Source organism: Muscardinus avellanarius, assembly GCF_963383645.1.
Source record: "Muscardinus avellanarius genome assembly, chromosome: 9".
Taxonomy (NCBI): Eukaryota; Metazoa; Chordata; class Mammalia; order Rodentia; family Gliridae; genus Muscardinus; species Muscardinus avellanarius.
The window spans coordinates 89,554,102-89,577,693 of NC_137795.1; the positions used below are offsets into that span (position 1 = coordinate 89,554,102).

The 23,592-nt window shown below is 45.5% G+C and overlaps 1 protein-coding gene across 2 annotated transcripts in view; it reads right to left on the reverse strand.

Annotated features, from left to right (window-relative positions):
- Window positions 1–667: 667 nt before the first annotated feature.
- UBE2H (ubiquitin conjugating enzyme E2 H) overlaps window positions 668–23,592 on the reverse strand; it is a gene marked incomplete at both ends in the record, with an annotated part of 115,920 nt that continues 92,995 nt past the window's right edge. For both annotated transcript variants that reach the window (XM_080701450.1, XM_080701449.1), the window contains 2 exons: window positions 668–792; window positions 7,816–7,944. In XM_080701450.1, coding sequence (XP_080557576.1) covers window positions 668–792; window positions 7,816–7,944 — 254 coding nt within the window. The remainder of the gene's footprint in view (window positions 793–7,815; window positions 7,945–23,592) is intronic.

Here is a 23,592-nt window from a genome sequence, read left to right on the forward strand (position 1 = left end):
GTCCAAAGGGCTCTCCAAAGCAAAACGCCGTGGCCGCAGGTCTGGTAGCGTGAAGGCGGGAAGCTACATATAAAAATGCACTTAAAATCCAAGTCGAAAATATTATTTTAGGTTTCAATTCTCCAATTAGCTCCCTGCTTTTACACTGTTCCCCCACAGAGTGGGCCCATCTAGGATTCCCAGGGAAGAGCAGCCGATTCGCACAGGGCTGGCTCTACACGCTCCCAGAGCAGGTCTCTTCCTCCCCAATTGTTTTCCTTTCCTTTTTGAAAAAGCACTATTCTATCTTCACGTCCAAGAGCTGGTTGGTTTGGTTTGTTTCTTTCTCCTGTTAGTTTTACTCATGTCTGTCTACCTATCAGCGGCTACTTCTTCTGACAGTTCGGCAGCACACAGGCTGACTTGGCCACGTGGACTTACGCATGCATGCATCCGGACCGCATATTGCTACCAAAATGGAATGTGGGAATATGCTATGCACCTCAGGTTGAGAAATGACCAGGAAATCAAGATCTAAAGGGTGATATATAATATATATATATCAATGCTATTATTCATAAAAACCTTGTTTAGTAATAAAAAAAATTGCTTTGTTTAAATATGAATATTATAGTCTGCTTCTCATGGTTAGGAAATAAGTCTTTCTGAAAAGCAAGTGCTCTTTCTACTACAACTCCATGTCCTGGGCCTCGTCTTCCGAAAAGTCAGACATAGAACTCTCCGATGAGCTGTCACCAGTGCCCTCTTCCTGCTCCTTCAGGGCCTCCTCCGTGGCGTATTTCTGGATGTACTCTGCACGAGGGATGGGGAAAAGAAAACACAAAGTGGTGATTGCGCCGACACCCGCTTCAGAGCCCTAAAAAGCTGCGTCTTAAGGAGGTTCAAACTCCCCTTCGGTGCCACCGTGAAGTTGACGAAGCTGACCGCTGCGATGGTCACTAAAGCTGGGGGCACAGGGACAGAGGAGGGGCTGCGGAGGGTAACCCATGCTTGACTTGCAGAAGGGCCAGTGCTTTGGATCATCACCCTGAGCTGAGGTACTGGAGAGGAGGGAGACAAGGTACCACATTCTCTTCACTCTCCATGTGAATAAAATGACTGACCTCCCAGACAGCACAGGCCTAGTGAGGACTCCAGAGTAACACCAGAAAACCCCTATCGTTTTCAGATTTGCAGTTGTATAATTCCTGCTGGCTTTAGGATTTATTATTATTTAGTCTACACAGATCCTGCCCGTCAGGTTTTGGAAGCAGCTGGCAAAAGCCGTCTCCCAGCCTGCTCAGCGGCCGTGAGCTGCTCTCTGGAGGCGCACGGCCTCTGCTTGCTTTTACCACGAGTTATTCACCTGGAGATTTATGCTGCTACGGCCTCAGCTGAGTCTACGGCTGAAAGAGAACGTAAACTGCCGGAAAAATAATACACTTGTTCCTAAAACTGCATACTGTCTTCAAGGAAACCACCCACACACGCTAGGAGGAGGCGGACGGTGGGAATCCCATCGAGAACACAAGCTGGGCACACGCAGCCTCATGGCCTTGGGTTCTGTCTCTTCTCTAGTGTAGGGACTGCAATATGAAGACAGGTGAATACCACCTGGACTCGCCAAATCTGAGGCCTTGGCACAGGGTTCACACTAAGAATATTTTTCCTATTTTCTTTACAAAGTTTGCAGACTTGAGACTTTGGACCCTTTAAATTCGTTATAACAAAATTCTATGTTAAGATCATGAGATGAAACTAGCCCTTATTTGGTCAGCCGTCTCCCTACTGTCTTTTTAAAATCAGGGAGGGTCTCACTAGGTTTCTGAAGGCCTCGCTAAATTGCTATGGCTAGTGCTGAACCTGTAACCCTCCTGTCTCAGCCTCTATTAGCTTTCTTTAGTACAGTCAAGGAGACAAGCCACACGGTGTGGCACACACCTGTAAACCCAGCACTTCAAGGCTGGAGCAGGAGCTGCTAAGTGCCACGCAGAGGAAGCAGCTTTGAAAGGAATCGGATATGGCCCAGGAAGGCGGTCAAAGCCACAATGATCCCATACTCTGCCAGCTGCAGGGCCACGTGAGCCATTTCAGGGGAAAGGCTCAGCAAAGATAAGTGGCTAAATGTGAAAACATAGAATTAAGAGAGAACTACAGTCAGATGTGGTGGCACACACCTGTAATCCCAGTATTTAGGTGGCTGAGACAGGAGGATCGCAGGTTGAAGGCCAGCCTTGGCAACTTAGTGAGACCATGTTTAAAAAAAAAAAAAGCCAGGCGTGGCATGGTGGCACACACTTGTAATCCCAGCACTTGGGAAGGTGAGACAGGAGGATTGGGGTTCACGGACAGCCTCAGCTACTTAGTGAGGCCCTTTGCAACTCAGTGAGAACCTGTTTCAAAATAAAGAATAAAATAGGGCAGGGAGCCGGGTGTGGTGGCACATGCTTGTAATCCCAGCACTTGGGAGGCTGAGACAGGAGGATCACCCAGGTTCGAAGCCAGCCTCAGCTACTTAGTGAGGCTCTCAGTAACTTCGTGAAACCCTGTTTCCAAATAAAATATAAAATAGGGCTGAGAGTATAGCCCAGAGGTAGAAAGCCTCTGGGTTCCACCCCCAGTACCACACACACACACACACACACACACACACACACAAAAAAAAAAAAAAAAAAAAAAAAGGGCAGGGGGTGTAGCCTGAAAGCCAAATGCCTCTGGGTTCCATCCCCAGACCCGCAAAAAAAAAAAAAAAAAAAAAAAGATTGCTTTGAACCCGGAAGTGGTGGCGCACACTTTTAATCCCAGCAATCAGGAGGCTGAGACTGAAGGATCACAGTTCACAGACAGCCTCAGCTACTTACTTTAGTGAGGCCCTCCAGTGAGACCCTGTTTCAAAGTAAAGAATAAGAGCTGGCTGTGGTAGCTCATGCTTGTAATCCCAGCATTCGGGATTCAAAAAATATGTTTTTTTTTTTTTTTTGCGGATCTGGAGATGGAACCCAGGGACATTCAACCTCTGAGCTATACCCCCTGCCCTATTTTTTATTATTATTTATTTATTTAGTCATTTATTCGTTTTTTTTTTTATTGGCACTGGGGGTGGAACCCAGGGGCTTTTCTACCTCCAGGCTATACTCCCATACATATTTTATACTCTATTTGGAAACAGGGTCTCACTAAGTTGCTGAAAAACAAAAATATAAAAAGGGCTAGGGTATAGCTCAGAGGTAGAATGCCCCTGGATTCAAACCCCAGTACCACACACATGTTTCAGCATTCGGAAGGCTGAGACCAGAGGATCGCGGTTCGTGGACAGCCTCAGCTACTTAGTGAGACCCTGTTTCAAAAAATAAAAATAGCCGGGCGTGGTGGCGCACGCTTGTAATCCCCGCGCTTGGGAGGCAGAGATAGGAGGATTGCGCAGGTTCGAAGCCAGCTGCACATGCTGGCTTACGAGACCCTGTTTCCAAATAAAAATGTGAAAATAGGTCTGGGAGTGTAGCCCAGAGGTAGAAGGGCTTCCGGGAACCCCAGTACCACCAAAAAAATTAAAAAATAAATAAAAAAAATAAAAATAGGGACTGTAGCTTGGAGGTTGAATGCCCCTGGATTCCATCCCCACACAGGCAAAAAAAAAAAAAAAAAAAAAAAAAAAAAAAAAAAAAAAGGGGGCTGGGGGTGTAGCTGGGAGGTAGAATGCCCCTGGGTTCCATGCCCAGCCCTGCAAAAATAAATAAATATATAAATGAATAAATAAATAAATAAATAAAACTGGGGCATAGTTCAGAAGTAGAATGCTACTGGGCACGATAGCCCATGCTTGTAATCCCAGCATTCAGGAGGCTGAGACCAGAGGATCGTGGTTTGCGGCCAGCCTCAGCTACTTACTGAGACCCTGCTTCAAAATAAATAAGCTGGGCGTGGTGGCGCATGCTTATAATCCCAGTGCTTGGGAGGGTGAGAAAGGTTCAAAGCCAGCCTCAGCTACTTAGTGAGGCTCTCAGCAACTTAGTGAGACCCTGTTTCCAAATAGAGTATAAAATATGTATGGGAGTATAGCCTGGAGGTAGAAAAGCCCCTGGGTTCCACCCCCAGTGCCAATAAAAAAAAACCGAATAAATGACTAAATAAATAAATAATAATAAAAAATAGGGCAGGGGGTATAGCTCAGAGGTTGAATGTCCCTGGGTTCCATCTCCAGATCCGCAAAAAAAAAAAAAAAAAAAAAAAAATGCCCTTGGGTTCTTTTCTGAAAATAATCTGAAGAGAGTTTTGCTATCGGTAGGTGAGTGGTGAGTTTTGTGGTTATTATTTTCTGTTTGTCTATAGTTGTGTGTGTGTGTGTGTGTGTGTGTGTGTGTGTGTGTGTGTATAGGTGGGGGTTCTGGGGATTGAACCCAGTGGCATTCTAACACTGACATTCTAACTCTGAGCTACATCCCTAATCCTATTTTAATTTTTTTTTTTTTTTTTGGTACTGAGGATGGAACCCAGGGGATTAACTACACCTGGGCTACACTCTCAGACCTATTTTTATATTTTATTTGGAAACAGGGTCTCACTAAGTTGCTGAAAGGCTCACTCAGTAGCTGAGGCTGGCTTCGAACCTGTGCGATCCTCCTGTCTCAGCCTCCCAAGTGCTGGGATTACAAGTGTGCGCCACCACGCCCAGCTATTTTAATTCTTTAATTAATTAACTAATGTGTGTGTGGTACTGGGGTTTGAATCCAGGGGCATTCTACCTCTGAGCTATACCTAGCCCTTTTTATATTTTTGTTTTTCAAATAGGGTCTTGTGCTAGGTTGCTGAGGCCCTCACTAAATTGCTGAAGCTACCCTCGGACCTGTGATCCTCCTGTTTCAGCCTCCCAAGCACTGGGATTACTGGTGTGTGACGCCACGCTCGGCTTTTTCTTTTTTTGTGGGTCTGGGGGTGGAATCCAGGGGCATCTGACCTCCGAGCTACACACCAGCCCTATTTGAAGGCCCTCACTAAGTAGCTGAGGCTGTCCGCAAACCACGATCCTCCTGTCTCAGCCTCCTGAATGCTGGGATTACAAGCGTGCACCACCACGCCTGGCTACACTTGGCTTTTTTTTTTTTTTATAGGTTTGCAACTTTCTATGACTCACAATGGAAGAGAATATGCTTGGGCACCTGAAACTCACCCAACAGTGATGCGTTCTGATTAGGGAAGGCAAAGGTGTACATTACCTCAATACCAAAGAGCCCTGAACTGAGCCACTCAGCTAAATTTTGGGGCAGGACATGTCTTTAGCAGGCTCAAGGGCGCCCACTTACACAGGTTACCCAATATTTAAACCTGTTTTCTTTTCTTTATATGGTGCTGGGGATTCAACTCAGGGGAGTTCTTCCTCTGAACCACACACCTCCAGACCTATTTTACGTTTGACACAGTCTCACTAGGTTGCTGAGTCTCACTACTTTGTTGAGGCTGTCCTCAAACCTGTGATCCTCTTGTCACAGCCTCCCAAATACAGAGATTACAAGTGTGTGCCAACACTCCAGCTTTAAACGCATTTTCAAATCTACACTCTAAAGGAGCATCAACTAGATATGAAGGCTGACTAAAGTCTAGGGCAGAAACGTATACACACGCTTTGCCATACCGCGCCACACAGCGGGAATGCCCAGCTGGCAGCCGGGAAGAGGCGCCAGGCCTGGACGCACACACTTGCCAATCACTGACCTGACACTGTGAGCGGAGAATGAGCTTCCCAAGGAGGAGAGGGGCAGCCTAAGGGCCAACTGTAAGAGAATGGCCGCATTTGGGAAACGGGATGAGAAGCGTTCAGTGAGGCAGAGTAAAATGCCCAAGCTGTAGAGAGGACCAGAACATGGGACCGGAGAAGAGCCCACAGAATCAGGAAAAAAATGAAGCCCCAGGCAGCAGAGGGGAAGCCAGCAAGTGCAGAGCCCAAGGCAAGGGTGTCTGAAAATGAAATGAAGAGAGTGCTCCTGAGGGAGGCTGCTGGGTGGGCGCCCGCGAGCGAGGGCAGAGGAGGAAGGGTAGTTGGGAGAACAAGGGCTGGTGGGGGGCGAGCCTGAGACTGGGCAGGACACCTCTTACTTCCTATAAGAGAAAGAAAAGATGGGAGGGGTAGATATAAAGGTATGGCAGGAAGCAAGATGAGCTCAGGTATGAGGGCCAGGATTCTCTTGGGTTAGAGCAAAGGTTGACTGCCAGTATAAACACTTCAGAAAGCGAGGCTCCTTAAGCCAGGGCTGGCTACGTCTAAGATGGAAATAGGTTGTATTCCTTTTGTAACTGGGACCACAGCAGAAATGCACTAAAATAGGGCTAGTGTTGAACTGCTGAGCATAATGAATATCAGAACTACAGAAATACGTGGTTTGCAGATACTTTGTTAAGCAATTCTTTTGTCAATTTTTTTGCAGTACTGGGGATAGAACCCAGGGGCGTTGTATCTCCGAGCTATACCCTCAGCACTATTTTTTTAGTGCTTTTATTTTTTATTTATTATTTTTTTGCGGGTCTGGGGATGGAACCCAGGGGCATTTGACCTCCGAGCTACACCCTCTGCCCAATTTTTTATTCTTTATTTTGAAACAGGGTCTCACTGAGTTGCAGAGGGCCTTGCTAAGTAGCTGAGGCTGTCCGCGAGCTGTGATCCTCTGGTCTCAGCCTCCCAAATGCTGGGACTACACGCGTGCACCATCACACCCAGCTAGTCCTTTTATTTTTGAAACAGGGTCTCCCCGAGTTTGCGGAGAGCCTTGCTAAGTAGCTGAGGCTGTCCATGAGCCGCAATCCTACAGTCTCTGCATCTCGAATGCTGGAGTTACTAGCGTGCCCACCACGCCCAGCCTCTTTTGTCAAATTTCTAATGTAGTCTCATAACAATTTTATTTGGTTTAAGCTGACTGCCTCTTTCTTGGAATACCTGTTTGCTTGGCTATGTAGATATTGTGCTATGTAAATTATATATTAATTTGTGGATGTACTTAAGACCTAAGTAAATTATAGTAGATTCATTTCTACTTTAAGCAACAGTACCCTATGTGACCTGGAGAGGAGGAGGAGACAAACAGAAGGAAAGCTGTGTTCAATCAGTAGCCCCTGGGCTCCTGTGCGGCTTACACCTGGCACGGTTCCAGTGAGTTATAGCAACACTCTGCCATGTCTTACAGGTGCGCCTCAGAGGGCCACACACCACACATGGGCAAGTCCTCCTGGAAATGGGAGGACACCGGGGCCTACCACGTTTTAAGACGAGCAAGCGCGTTTTTGCCGACTTGGAATTCCTTTCCTTTCTGGTGAAGCTTATATATCTAGGATTTTCAGTATGATAGCTCTCAAATGCATGCAGAGGTAGAAAGGACGAGCCCATGGGCTCCAGTAAACCGCCAGGGATTGCGCCAATTTTTTACATACTTATTTCCTTTTAATGAAAATTCCAGTTGCATTAGCATGCAGACTGTCTTAACCATGGGAAACAGGACTTTAAACTGGCTGGCTCTGGAAGCCGACGAGCCTTACTGCGGCCCACGGCTGCCTCTTTACTTAGGTCTGAGAAAAAAATAAGAGAAACTAAGTGGCTAAGAAGGGTTTTTTTTTTCTCCTTTTTTGTGGTACTGGGGATGGAACCCGGGGCTACACCCCCCAGCCCTATTTTTTATTCTTTATTTGGAAACAGGGTCTGAGTTGCAGAGGGCCTCACTAAATTGCTGGGGCTGGCCTTGAACCTTCGATCCTCCAGTCTCAGCTTCCCAAGTATGGGGATCACAAGTGTGCGCCACCAAGCCAGGCTGAGATTTAACTTGGGCCTCACGGCTGACCTCTGTGCCTTCTTACCTTTAATTTTCTGCTTGTATTCTTCTGGCCGGTGGAGGTACATGGCTGCAGCATCGCCATTGAGAGGATCTATGGGGTTAGGATAGGCCAACAACTGGGGCAGGAAGGACTCAAAGATATTGGTGAGATCTGGAACAAACAAACAAACAAGCAAACGTTTCATGCGTGGCAGCATGCAAGTTTAGCTGTAAAATTCACTTTAATTCAGTAGCCAAACCTGTGAACTCTCTTACATCTTTAATTATATGGGAACCACTTTCCATAAAAGTGTGCTCCACTCTGTGTAACTTATAATACATTTTCATTTCAGCACCGTGTCTTGTGGGACCACCATTTGAATGCATGGACATTCTACCTCTGAGATACACCCCAAGCCCTTTTTATATTGAAGAGCTGTCTTTATATTTATTTTGAAACAGGATCTTGTTCCTCCTCAACACTTAACAACAACAAAAAGCCAGGTGCGGTGGCCTACTCCTAGGCCCAGTACTGGGGAAGCTGAGACTGGAGATCATAGGTTCGGGGACAGCCTCAGCAACTTGGTGACATCCTGTTTCAAATCGAAAAACAAAACTTCAACAGACACTTCTCAAAAGAAGAAACACACATGGCTAATAAATAGATGATAAATATTCACCAGCAGGCATGGTGGTACATGCCTCTAATCCCAGTACTTGGGAGGTTGAGATGGGAGCATCACAGGTTCCAAGTCAGCCTCTACAACTTAATGAGATCCTGTTTATTTTTTTTTATGGTACTGGGGATGGAACTCAGAGGCATTCTACCTTCGAGCTACACCCACAACCCTATGTTTATTCTTTATTTTGAAACAGGGTCTCACTGTGTTGCAGAGGGCCTAAGTAGCTGAGGCTGTTCTTGAACTGCGATCCTCCTGTCTTAGCCTCCCAAATGCTGGGATTACAAGCACCAGCACACCTGGCTTTATTATTTATTTATTTATTTATTTATTTATTTATTTATTTATTTTCCTTCGGTACTGGGGATGGAACCCAGGGGCATTCTACCTCCGAGCTATACCCCCAGCCCTATTTTTTACTCTTTATTTTGAAACAGAGTCTCACTGAGTTGCAAAGCGCCTCACTAAGTAGCTGAGGCTGTCCGTGAACTGCAATCCTCCTGTCTCAGCCTCCCAAATGCTAGCATTACAAACATGAGCCCCACACCCAGCTATCTGGCTTTATTCTTTATTTTGAAACAAGGTCTCAGTAAATTGCAGAGGGCCTCACTAAGTAGCTGAGGCTGTCCTTGAACCTGTAACCCTTCTGTCTCAACCTTCCAAGTACTGGGATTACAAGTGTGTGGCACCATGCCCAGTTTCAAAATAAAAAATTAAATAGGACTGGGGGTATAACTTGGAGGTAGAACATCCCTAGGTTCAATTTCCAGCCCCCCCAATACACACGAGAGAGAAGAATATTAATATATCTTCAGTATATTAGTAATAAGAAAATATGTAAATCACGCTACACTGAGATTCCATCTAACTCCAGTTAGAATGGCAGCCATCAAGAATAAAGACAAACGCTGGGTGTGGTGGCGCACGCTTGTAATCCCAGCATTCAGGAGGTTGAGACTGGAGGATCACCTTTCAGGGACAGCCTCCGCTAATTAGTGAGGCCCTCTGCAACTCAGTGAGGGCCTCTACAACTTAGCGAGACCCTGTTTCAAAAATAAAGACTAGCTGAGCATGGTGGCGCATGCTTGTAATCCCAGTGCTTTAGTGAGGCTCTCAGCAATTTAGTGAGACCCTGTTTGAAATAAAGTATAAAATAGGTCTGGAAGTATAGCCCAGAGGTAGAAAATCCCCTGGGTTTCACCCCCAGTACAATAAATAAATAAATAAATAAATAAATAAATAAATAAATAAATAAATAAATAAATAAAAATAGGGCTGGGGGTGTAGCTCGGAGGTAGAATGCCCCTGGGTTCCAACAATAAGCCAGGCATGGTGACACACACTTATAACCCCAGCATTTGGGAGGCTGATACAGGAGGATTGCAGTTTGCAGCCAGCCTCAGCTACTTAGTGAGGCCCTTTGCAACTCAGAGAGACCCTATTTCAAAATAATGAATGAAAAATAGGGCTGAGGGTATAACTCAGAGGTAGAATGCCCCTGGGTTTCATCTCCAGTACTGCAAAAAAATAAAAAAATAAAGACAATAAATAATAAATGCTGGTGAAAACGTGAGGAAGTAGGAACCCTTATACACTCTTGGTGGGATTCTCAAATTAGTATACCCACTATGAACATCAGTATTGGAGGTTTCTCAAGAGACTAAAAATGTTTCTCTGGAATGTAACTCCCTTTTATCATGGCCTTCTTTTATTACTGTGCCCCACTTCCTAAATAAAACTCTTGTATTCCCTACCAAGAAAAGAAAAAGGGCCAGGAATGGAACCACCATAGGAACCAGCGGTACTGCTCTTCAGTGCTGTCCCAAAAGGACTGAAGTTAGAATACTACAGTGGCACAGCAGCGCGACTCACAAGAGCCACGTATGGAACAACCCAGATGTCCGCAACAGAGGACTACATAAAGAAAATGTGTATATACACAATGAGATTCTACCCAGCCCAAAGAGGCGCAAAATCATGTCACTTGCAGGAAAATAGATGGAACTAGAGACTACTGTGCTGAGCAAGACCAGCCAGCCTCAAGCTCCAGGGTCCTGCCTCTCACTCTGTGTGACAGAGAGGGAATGGGACACAAAGGGAACTTCAGTTAAATGAGAGGACAGTGAGACAGGGGAAGGTTCCGGGAGGGAGGTGAAAAGGGAGGCCTGAGCAACCAGACAGTCAATTCACACTGCGGCCACACCCGAGGGCAGCACACCAAGCTCGCTAAGGGGCGTGGGGGCAGGGTGGGCGGAGGGAGCGCAGGAGCCGCGGCATGCATGTTGACATCGTGTCTAACCTCACCACGTGCAGACGTAATGCACTAATAGAAGTATTCTTTCAGAAAACGTTTTTTTTGTGTGTGTGTGTGGTATTGGGATTTAGGCAAGCATTCCATCACTGGGTTGTACTTCCAAGCCTCAATATTTTACCAATTCTAATTCACTTTAATTTCCAAACTGAGAGTTTAGAAATACTATTAAATAAAGCCAGACACGTGGCGCAGGCTTGTAATTCCAGTACTTGGGAGGCTGAGACAGGAGGATCGCAGGTTCATGGCCAGTCTCAGCTACATAGGCCCTCTGCAACTTAGTGAGACCCTGTTTCATAGTAAAGAATAAAAATTAGGGCTGGGGGTGTACTGCAGAGGTACAGTGCCCCTGGGTTCAATCCCAGTATCACAAAACAAAAAACATAACCAGTTCTTCCCGCTGTGATTTCTACTTATGTGTGTGTGGTACTGGGCACTGAACCCAGAGTGACAGCCTAGCCCTATTGCATTTTACATTTGAAATGGCGTCTCACTAAGCTGCTGAGACTGGCCTGAAACCTGCAATCCTCCTTTTTATTTTGGTATTGGGAATGGAATCCAGGGGGTTTGTACCTCTGAGCTACGCCCCCAGCCCCATTTTTTTTTATTCTTTATTTTGAAACAGGGTCTCATTGAGTTGCAAAGGGCCTCACTAAGCAGAAGCTGAGGCTGGCCTTGAACCACATCTGCCTGTCTCAGCCTCCCAAAAGCTGAGATTACAAGCTTTCGCCACCATGCCCGACTTGCAATCTTCTTGTCTCTCTAAGTACAGGGATCACAGGCCCGCACCACCCGGCTCTACTTTTTTGCTCCTCAGTTGGCAAACAGGCCACTTCTCTGACCTACTTTAGCCATTCTGTCGTAATTTGTATCAACATTTCTGTTTCAGAAGATAATGCTTAAGTATAAATAATATAAAAACTTACTCTTTAATTTATTCTGCTTCTTTAGTGGATTTACTTGATTTTACTTTTACAGCCAACATTCCTACCCAGTGTCACGTCACTTGAGATTCATGGTTCTTGGCCAGGGGTGGTTTGCACTGTCTGAAGATATTTTTGGTTATCACAACTGGGGGTAGGTGTTTTCCACTAGTGAATAGAGACCAAGGATGCTGTTAAAGTGTCCGATAATACACCGGCCAGCTCCCACAACAAAGAATTATCTGGAATAAACCATCAATAGTGCTGAGGGTGAAAACCTTGCTCTCAATAAAGACTCTGGCAAAGCTTTTCACAAAGGGTCTGATAAGTAATTTTGGTTTTGTGGGTCACATATAGTCTGTAGCCAACACTCAGCCCTGACGCCCAGCACAAAAAGAGACAAAGAGAACAGCTGGCTGGGCATGCATGTAATCCTAGCCTTGGGAGGCAGAGACAGGAGGATCGCAGGTTCATGGCCAGTTCGTGGCCAGTCAGCCTAGCTACTTAGTGAGGCCCTCTGCAACTTAGGGAGACCTGTTTCATGAAAAGAAGAGAAGAGAGAGAAAGCAGTGAAATGGGTAAGGCTGTGCTCCAGTAAAACTTCATACAAAAACAGGTAGCCATAGTATATGAACTCTGCTCTAGAAAAGCTTCCACATAGCTGGGTGAGGTGGTACACACTGTAATCCTAGTCCTTGAGGGCCGAGGCCGGAGGACTGTATGTTCATGGCCAGCCCAGCAACTTAGCGAGACCCTGTTTTAAAATAAAAATTAAATTTAGGGCTGAGCATGTAGCTTGGAGGTAGAATGCCCTTAAGTTCAATCCCAAGTACCACACACACACAAAAATAAAAGTAAAAAGTAAGGTCTCCACATAAGATGGTCCTTTATTATGACTGTAAGGTTAAGAAGTGGAGCAGTTAGAATACTCTTAAACTGCCCTACTTGACAGAACTTTCTACAAGGACAAATGTGTTCTCGATCTGTACTATTCAAAACGGTAACTGGCCGGGAGTGATGAGGCACGCTTGTAATCACAGTACTTTGGGAGGCTGAGACAGGAGGATCGCAGGTTTGCAGCCAGGTCCAGCTATTTAGTGAGGCTCTCTGCAACTTAGTGAGACCCTGTTTCAAAATAAAGTAAAGCTGGGCGTGGTGGCACACACTTGTAATCCCAGGATTCAGGAGGCTGAGACTGGAGGATCGTGGTTCACAGACAGCCTCAGCTACTTAAGTGAGGCCCTCTGCAACTCAGTGAGATCGGCTTTCAAAATAAAGAATTAAAAACAAAAAATAGGGCAGGAGGTGTAGCTCAGTCGAATGCCCCTGTGTTCCATGGGGGGGGGGGGTAAAAAATAGGGCTGGGGATGTAGCTCAGTAGCTCAGAGGCATAATGCTCCTGGGCTCAATCCCCAGTATCTCAAAGAAACAAAAACAAACAAATAAAAAAAACCCCAACCTATTAAACAGTAGCCACTAGTAACATGTTACTGAACATCTAAAATATGGGAATGTTTTTCATTTCATATTTTAAATAATTTAACTTTGTTTGCTTATTTATTTTATTGTTGTACTGGGGATTGAACCCAGGAGCATTCTATTTCCAAGCTACACTCCCTGCCTTATTTTTTATTCTTTATTTTGAAACAGGGTCTCACTAGGTAGATGAGAGTCTCACTACTTGCTGAGGCTGTCTCTGAACCTGTGATCCTCCTGACTAAGCCTCCCTGGGATTATACTGAAGCTTAAATATAGCCAGGTATGATGACACACACTTGTAAACTCAGTACTTGGGAGACTGAGATAAGAAGATTGCAGGTTCATGGACAGCCTCAGTAACTTAGTAAGACCCTGTTTCTAAATGAAAACAAACAGGTTTGGGGTATATCCTGGAGGTAAAATGCCTCTGGGTTCCATCCCTGGTGCGTGTGCATGCGTGTACTCTCTCTCTTGGTCTGTCTGTCTCTCACTGAGTAGCAGGAGTTGAGAATGATGACTGTAGAGTCCTTTGGACAGCGAGCACAGTCCTCCTCACACCCCAGACACTGACACAAAGCAGCTTTACCTTTAACCCAGAGTTATGGATTGGGGGTGATTTCACATTGATAAGGTAGGCCAACTTCAGAACAGTACCAAAGAACCACATTGAGGAGATAGAAAGGAAAAAGGCAGATAGGGAAAAGGCCTCGGTAATTTCCTGAGTTTCCTGAGGGGCGACAAATGCCTGAAACTCCAAAGGCTCAGAGATAAGAGGGCCAGAGCTTCACAAAGCCATCTGTTTACTAATCAACAAACCCACAAGTCTGGCATTCCTGAAAGAAGACCCTTCAAAGGACTTGCAAATACCCTATGCAAATTCTCCTTGGAATCCCAAAAGTCACCCTAACCAAAACAGATGACAAATGGGGGACTTTCCCTCTCTGGACCCCCTCCCCTTTTGGGGAGCTGTTCTCTCTCTTGCAGGTCGCGTTGGCTCTGAGAGAAGGCAGAGTGCATCTGAGGGCACGTGGCTCGGGCGACTCTCGAGTAGTGACCTGAAGGCCTCTGCTGGACATCAAGGCTGGCCAGGCCGCTAGGGGTGACCTGCACCTCTTTTCTGGCAGATCGCGTGGACTCTGGGAGAAAGTAGTTTGCAACTGATGGGCACTTGGCTCGGGCGACACTCGGGTAGTGACCCTGAAGGCAGCTACTGGACCCCGGAGTTCCACTTTTCTGGAGTTCCACTTTTCTCTATTCCCTTCTGGCAGATAGCATGAACACTCTGGAAGAAAGCAGCCTGCACCTGAAGGCAGTTCAGCTTGGGCTACTCTCAAGTATTGTCCTGAAGGCAGCTGCTGGACCCAGAGTTCCAGCCCCTTTGGGGGTGTTCAGCCACTCTTCCCCCCTTCCCTGCTGCTTCCAATAAACCTTTTACTCCCCTTCCTGAGGTCTGCGGGTGTCATTCTTCGCTCACCGTAGCAAATCAAAAAGGCAAAATCCAAAAAGACCTTTCAAGATAACCCAACTATCTGCAGTAATTTTCATCAGCATTTATAGTTTTCTTTAAAAAAGAAAACAATATATTCAAACAAATATAGTTATTCACTGCACAAAACCACAGAAATCTATTTGTAAAGGCTAAGGAACAGAGAAAAGTGCTTATGCTTGAATATGAGGTGAAAAAGGCCATAAAACAGTCTGTCCTCTAGAATTACAACCACGTATTGTACTTATGCAAAAGACTTTTTTTTTTCTTCTGGTGGTACTGGGGTTCCTGGAAACCCTTCTACCTCCGTGCTACGCTCCCAGACCTAATTTTATACTATTTTTAAAATTTGGAAACGGTCTTGTAAGCCAGCCCTGCTGGCTGGCTTTGAACCTGTGCAATCCTCCTGTCTCCGCCTCCCAAGTGCGGGGATTACAAGTGCACCACCACGCCAGGCTGCAAAAGAGTATTTTAAAAAATTCTTAGCCCAGCCGGGCGTGGTGGCGCATGCTTGTAATCCCTGTGCTTGGGAGGCGGAGACAGGAGGATCAAGCTGCCAGCCTTGCTGGCTTAAGAGACCCTGTTTCCAAATTTAAAAAAAATTAAAAAAAAAAAAAATATATATATATATATAAAGTCTGAGAGTGTAGCCCAGAGGTAGAAGGGCTTCTAGGAACCCCAGTACCACCACCACCAAAAAAAAAAAAAAAAAAACTTAGCCCAGCGTGGTGGCACAGGTTTGTAATCCCAGTATTCTGGAGGACTAGGGTTCGCGGACAGCCTCAGCTACTTAGTGAGGCCCTCCGCAACTTAGTGAGACCCTGTTTCAAAATAAAGAATAAAAAATAGGGTAGGGGTGTAACTCAAGAGGTTGACTGCCCCTGGGTTCCACCCCCAGACCCACAAAAAATATAAATAAATTCTATGCTAGTGGGGTGTAGTGGTGTATACTTGTAATGCCAGTTACTTGGGAAGCTGAAACAGGAACATCACAGGTTTGCAGACAGCCTCAGCTACTTAGTGAGGCCTTGATTCAAAATAAAGAATAAAAAATAGGGCTGGGGTTATAGCTCAGAGGCAGAATACCAGGACCACCACCACCAAAAAAAAAAAAAAAAAAAAAAAAAAAAAAAGTTCTAAAGTAGGTGTGGTGGTACATGCTTGTAATCCTGGTACTTGGGAGACTGAAACAGGAGGATTGCAGGTTGGTGGCCGGCCTCAGCAACTTAGCAAGACCTTGTTCCAAAATAAAAAATAAAAAGGGGTGGGGGTATAGTTCAGAGGTAGAATGCTACTCAGTTCAAACTCCAGTAAAACACCACATATGTACTGATGTGAAGCTGCCACATATAGTGTAACACACTTTTATCGGTAGGTAAATGCCAAATAATAAGAAGCATATTGTGAAGAGTGTAAGAAAACCCAGGCACACAGAGGAGGCTAAGTAACTTGCCCAAAAGGCCGGGTTTCAGCTGGGCTTGCTCACAGTGCTGCCCTGTGAATGGATCAAACAAAATGCTCAACTTTCAAGATGGCGCAGGCAAAGCTGCAACCCTGGGGAAGGGCCGGGCGGTGGCTCAGATTTTAACCCCGCCTTCTCCAGAGTCCCCTTTCTGGTAAGGCAAGCCAGCAAGATGAGATCCAAGCAGGCGATGTGCAGTCTGCCTTCACAGCTGCTTCCAGCCAGCCAGCGGGGCCTCTCCTGCCATGTTATTACTACAGGTGCTGCTGAAAGGGGTCAGCTGCGCAACAGCCCTGCCAAACGACAACGGAGATCTGTAAAAACAAAGTATAGGTTTGGTTCTCCTTAAGTAGCACACAGAAGTGCTTGGGGTTAGAGGAAAGCTGCAGATGAGGTATTAGGTAACAGGGGTTTCCTGTGTCCCGGGAGGTTTTATATATACCCTTTCCTCCTACTTTTAAGCTTCCTCAAGCTACCAATAAGTGGCTTTGCCTGCGTGCTCATTCCAAACAAATAAAAGAACCCTTAATTATTGGTTCCTCCTTCCTGTGTCTGCTGTCTTCCTGCATTAACACATTTTTGATCCATGTTTACAGATGTGCTGAGTCACACTTATAAAACACAAGAGCAGAAAAGAAGCGCTCACAGCCTGGGTTGGGGTGGAGACAAGAGCTTCTGGAGCGGGGATGTTCTGCTCTGGCCACTGTAATAAACGAGGCCTCCTCAAAGTGGCCAGCACAATGATGCCTAGCTGAGTCCTCCCACAAAGGAATGTCTCTTCCATGTGCAAAACCCTTTTTCAAGATAAAGATGTTAAGGCCAGATCCAGTGGTGTGCACCACGTAATCCCAGCTACTCAGGAGGCCGAGGCAGGAAAATGAGTTAGAGGCCAGCCTTGGCAATTTAGTAAGTTCCTATCTCAAAATAAGGACTGGGGATGCAGTTCAGTAGTAGAGGACCCCAGTGGTAAATGTGAGGGCAGAAAGGAAGGAAGGTAGGTTGGCTGGGTAGGTACAGATGTTGGGTGGGGATACAGCACAGTGGTAGAGGGCTTGCCTAGCATGGCTGAGGCCCTGGGATGGACCCACAGCACCACAATAAACAAACGAAGGAAGGAAGGTAAGTTGGTAGATGCTGGCAGAAGAGACCCAAACTATAAACCAAAAATGGGATAAAAATACTCATCTTAGGAAAAATTCATTACAATAAACTTTTTTTCTTAGTGATGGGATTGAACACAGGGGTATTCTATCTCTGAGCTATAACCCCAGTCCTATTTTATTTTGATACAAGATCTCAATAAGTTTAAAGGGTCTCACTAAATTGCTGAGGCTGTCCACGAACCTGTGATCCTCCTGTCTCAGCCTCTCAAGAACTGAGATTACAAGTGTGTGCCACCACACCCAACAACCTGATACTTTTTTTTTTGGTGGTACTGGGGTTCTTGGAAACCCTTCTACCTCCGGGCTACACTCCAAGACCTATTTTTATACTTTTTTATTTGGAAACAGGGTCTCAAGCCAGCACCTGCGCGATCCTCCTGTCTCCGCCTCCCAAGTGCGGGGATTACAGCATGCGCCACCACGCCCGGTGACCTGATAAAACTAATTCTAGAAAAAAATTTCATTATACACCTGTAATCTCATACTTGGGAGGCTGAGACAGGAGGCTCTCAGGTTTGTAGTCAGCCTCAGCTACTTAGTGAGGCCCTTCACAACTTAGTGAGACATTGTTTCAAAAACAAAGAATAAAAAATAGGGTTGAGGGTATAGTTTGGAGGTAGAATGCCCCTGGGTTCAGTCCCTAGCACTACCAAAAAAAAAAAAGTGTATTAGGCCAGCTGGGTGTGGTGGTGCATGCTGTAATCCCAGTCCTTGGGAGGCGGACACAGGAGGATTGAGCAGGTTCGAAGCCAGCCTCAGCTACTTAGTGACACCCTATATCAAAATAAAGAATTTAAAATAGGGCTGGAGGTGTAGCTCGGAGGTAGAATGCCCTGGGTTCCATCCCCAGTACCAAAAAGCCAAACAAACAAAAAAAGATGACACAGGGAGTTTTCCCAAGACCTGCATGGCATGCCAAGGCTTCACAGCTACCCAGGGCTCCTGCAGGCTGGCTGGAAGTGCAGTGCCAGGAAACACCAGCCCAGGCAGCCCTGCCCAAGGCCAGGGGCGAAGGGGCGGCCCTTGGCCTGCAGGTACTTGGGCTCAAGGTCACGCAGGTGCCTTGGCTGAGCTGCTGAAGAGGATCTAGCTGAGCAGCCTTCCAGCTCTCTTCTGCACACTTCAGTCTCCACCACCCTCTCCAGGTAGAGGGCTTCCAAACCCAAGGCAGATCTGTTCTCGAGGCATTAGCAACGCTGCAGGAGAGGACAGTGGTATCACCTAACATACTGTGGCCATCTGGCAGAGCGGCCTCCACTGGGATGCTGGCTCCTCAGAGGTGAACAACAGACGAAACCCCAAGAAACTACGAGTCTAACCTCAGGATGCCCACTAACCTACTCTCTGACCTGCCCATGGTCTTCCTCTCTGCATCTCAATTGCTTCTGCAAAAGGAGAAGTATAATGCGGCTCTTTCTTACTAGGAAGTATTACACATCACTGAAAATGACTAAGATCCGCTTCAAACTGCACCAAAGGACTAAACTATTAACACAACTATGACACTTTTGAAGTGTAGAAATTTCAGCTACCTGTATCCCTTAAGGAATACATATTAATTAAAATGAATCACACAAAAATGTACCAATTCTTAAAGCTGCCTGCTCAGGTGACTCACAGTAAGCTGGCCTGTGGCTTTAAAGGGGATGAATCACATATCCATGTTTTATTCTTGGCTGTTTATGAACCAGTGACCATAAGTTATTGCGTCTTCCTCTATTTCCTTTGAACATTAAAATGGAAAGTTTTATAAAGTATGCTGCTTTCTTCAGATTAAAGTCCTGTGGATGCCCAAAGCCACCCCACCAGGAATCACAATTAGCAAGCAGGCAGTCATCCTGGGGACTCCTACTTGCATTAATCTCCACTTGTTTTTCAGATTTAACACTGAAAAATAAATGCTATAGCTCAGAATACCACCGTCAAAGCCATTCCTCCTTTCTCAAAGGCCACCTCGCCCACTCCCCTTTCTTCTACTCCTCCCTTACCCTGATGTCCAATGCCTAGAGCTGCTTTTTATAAACAAAAAAGTAACAAAAACTTATTTGGAAAGGTATCAGCCCCTTGCACAACAGTGTGAAGTGCGTGTGTGCAGTTAGTACTGGAGACTGAACCCAGGGGTATTCTGTCTCTGAGTTACAGCTCCAGCACTATTTTATTTGTTATTTTGAAACAGGGTCTTGCTACAACTATAAGTATGTACAACCATGCCTGGTCTGTGTTTTTTGTTTTGTTTTGTTTTTATTTTGGTATTAGGGACTGAACAACCCAGGGGCATTCTACCTGCAAGTTATAACCCTAGCCAATTTTTTATTTTGAAACAGGATCTTGCTAAATTGCTGACGCTCTTCTTAAATCTGTGATCCTCCTTCCTCAGCCTCCCAAGTACTGGGACTACAGGTGTGCACCACGACCGTGGTTTGGTATTTGTATTTTAAGAATTACCTTTGTATCTTCTCACTCTGGGAAGACTATTATCTTACGCTTTTATTTATCTTGGGGAGGGGGGTGGATCATCTAATAGTTTTAAAGGAGTAAGTGTATGCCCTAACTACTGTACCTTTATAACTGGTCCTCCATACTTTTAGTTTTATCAGACTTGCCTAAAATTACTTTTCTAAAAACCCACTCACTTCTCCTAATAAAGGCTGGAAGTTGAATCCAACGCCCTTGCCCCTGGATGGAAACCTCTGGGAGGAATCTGGTTAGGCTTTCTTCCTACAGCTCCAACAAAATGCCTCTGGCTCCTCCTCTTCCCTGGCCTGTCCCCATCGAGCCTGACCTTCATCCCAGCTCTGGATCAGGGTGGTCATCTTCTAGATGGCTTTCACAGCTCTAAACCCTTCCTTTGCAATCAGCGAGAGGGACAATCTTCTAAAACAGTTGCTTAGGTAATTCTCATACAAGAGCAAATTCTTCTTACTCTCACATTCAAAACTCTCCCTACAGCCAAGCCTAGTGGTACATGCTTGTAAGCTCAGTATTTGGGAGGTTGAGACAGAAGGATCGCAGGGTCAAAGCCTTAGCAATTTAGTGAGGCCCTTCACAACTTAGTGAGACCCTGTTTGGAAATAAAAAACAAGTCTGGGGGTATAGCTCAGTGATAGAAGGCCCCTGGGTTCAATCCCCAGTACCTCAAAAACTAAAACATAAAAAACCATCTCTTCTACTCCAAAAGCATGCTACCAAACAAACTTATATTTTGTTGTTCCTCTCCCCTCCGGTGCACTTCATAGGCGGTCCAGGTTTACTTCAGCAAAAAGTAGGACTGAGAGGAGATGAAGAAAACAGTCCTGTTCCCATGTAGAGAGTGGAAAAAATGGACAAAAATCAGGAGTCACAAGCTGGGCATGGTAGCCCACGCTTGTAATTCCAGCATTCGGAGACAGAGACCAGAGGATCGCGGCTCACGGACACCCTCAGCTACTCAGCAAGGCCCTTTGCAACTCAGTGAGACCCGGTTTCAAAAATAAAAAGACAAAAAATAGGGCTGGAACTGTAGCTTGGAGTAGAATGCCCCTGGGTTCCATCCCCAATACCAGGGGCGGCAGGGGGGGGGGGAATCAGGAGGCGCAGTTCTTATGGCCTTGAACGAATGACTCTCTCTGTGACCCACACAGATCTTTCCCAAGGCTTCTGCCAGTACAGGTGGCATTAATGGCTAAATAAGTTGGAAGTTTCAACCATGTTATTCTATTCGTTTTTGTCTTTTCTTTTGTGGTCTGGAATTTAACACAGGGACATTCTATCTCCTGTGATTCTATTGTTTCAACCTCCCAAGTAGTGGGACTACACATGTATGCCATCTTGCCTAGCTCATATTCTGGATTACTGGGAAAAATCAGCCATTAGCCTTTCAAAATTCTGTAAATTGGCTTTTGTTCATCTTAAATAAACTGTATTGAAATCACTGCTGACGCTGGGCGTGGTGGCGCACGCTTGTAATCCCCGTGCTTGGGAGGCAGAGACAGGAGGATCGTGCTGGTTCGGCGCCAGCCTCGCTGGCTTAAGAGACCCTATTTCCACATAAAAAAAGTTAAAAAATAGGTCTGGGAGTGTATCCCAGAGGTAGAAGGGCTTCCAGGAACCCCAGTACCACCAAAAAAAAAAAAAAAAAAAAAATAGAAAGAAAGAAATCACTGCCAAGCAAGTCATAATTTTCTAAATGTCCAGAATTAAACCAACCATAAAATTTTACCTTTTTTTTTTTTTTCCCCCAGTACTGGGGATGGAACCCAGGGCAATCTACCTCTGAGCCCCACCCCCAGCCCTATTATTTATTTGGAAACAGGGTCTCACTGAGTTGCAAAGGCCTCACTGAGTAGTAGCTGAGGCTGTCCGCAAACACGATCCTCCAAGTCTCAGCCTCCTGAATGCTGGGATTACAAGCGTGTGCCACCATGGCCGGCTAAGTTTTACTTCTTTCATTTGACAAGTTGTTTTGGGGATGGGGAGTATATCTATAACACATACATAAAAGCCAAGTAGCCAAGATGAGCCAGGTGAAGATGCAGCATAGACGTACAGCACTTGTCTAGCATGTACAAGGTGGGTTTGCTCCCTAGAAGTACACACACACACACACACACACACACATACACACACACACACACACGTTTTAAACAGAGCAGAAAGATTTCCAGATTTCCTTTACATGTATTTATATATATAATTGTATGTAATAATTTTGGGTTATGAGATCTTCACCTTTTACTGTTTTACCACTTAAGACGTTGCAGTGATAAGGGTTTGACTTTACTTTTTTCTCTTGCTTACAGTCTATGAATATGAAAAGACTGAGATTCTTCATAAAAGGAAAAGTAGTAAAAAAAAAAAAAAACATATGCACTCATCAACCAGAGAATCCCATATTGCACACAACCGAGCAGCTGCTGTACATGGAAAAGGGACCCTAAAGGATGACAAACATCCCCTCCAGGCTTTATTTTTTTGGCAGTACTAGGGATTGAACCCAGGAGTATTCTACATCCAAGCTCTACCCTTAGCCCTATTTTTCAGTCTTTTTTTTGAAACAGGGTGTAAGTTGCACAGGGCCTAAGTAGCTTAGGCTGGCTGAGAACGGGTGATCCTACTGTCTCAGCCTTACCAAGTACTGGGATTACAAGTGTGTGCCACCACGCCCGGCTCCCTCAAGGCTACAGGCTGGGCCTAGTGGTACACACTTGTAATCCTAGTACTTGGGGGCCCACGACAGGAGGATCACAGGTTAGAGGACAGTCTCAGCAAGTAATGAGGCGCTCATCAACCTATCGAGACCCTGTTTCCAAATAAAAATAAAATAGGGCTGGGGGTGGAGCTCAGAGATAGAATGCCGCTGGGTTTAATATCCAGTGCCACACACACACACACACACACACACACACACACACACACACAAAAACATCTCACTTCATTAAAATCCACCAGGAATACCTCAGATAGGCAGGCCAACTAAAAAAAAAGAGATAGTTTGGAGATTAAAAGTAAGATTCTCCAAAATAATCATTTTGAATCCATCTTCAATGGTCAAGAGCCCATTTTTCTACAGTCGTGAGGGCACAGAAGGGGTGAGCAGGGCAGCCCACCACAGAGATTTCTTGTGGCGCCATGGCACGGGGCCTCGCCCTGAGGTCCGCCACACCACATTTAGTTTGCTCAGTGTAGCACGCTGCAAATATATCACTATGTTCATCAATTTGCTAAAAGATAAATTCGCGAATGCAGGTAATTTCTTAGCTTAGAGCATCGTGTGTTTGTATAAATACACAAAAGCTCTAAACTCATGATTCACATGAGCTCTCATGTTTGTGCATGAGATTTTGTGTGTGTGTGTGTGTGTGTGTGTGTGTGTGTACGTGTGCGTGCTACTGCCTGACTCTTAGGGCACTGTGCCCTGAGCTATATGCCACCCCTTTTTATTTTGAAACAGAACCTTGCTAAGTTATCATCTATAGGCCTCAAACCTTCCATGTGGCTCATCCTCCCAAGTACTCAGATTACAGGTATTTACCACTGCACCTAACTCTCAAGATTTATTTATTTTGTGGTACTAGGGGTGGAATCCATGGGCCACCTTGAGGTTATACTTCCAGTCCTATTTTATTTTTGGGGGATCTGGGGATGGAACCCAGAGGCATTCAACCTCCGAGCTACACCCTCTGCCCTATTTTTTTTTTTTTTTTTTTTTTTTTGCGGGTCTGGGGATGGAACCCAGAGGCATTTGACCTCCGAGCTACACCCCCTGCCCAATTTTTTATTCTTTATTTTGAAACCGGGTCTCACTGAGTTGCAGAGGGCCCTCACTAAGTAGCTGAGG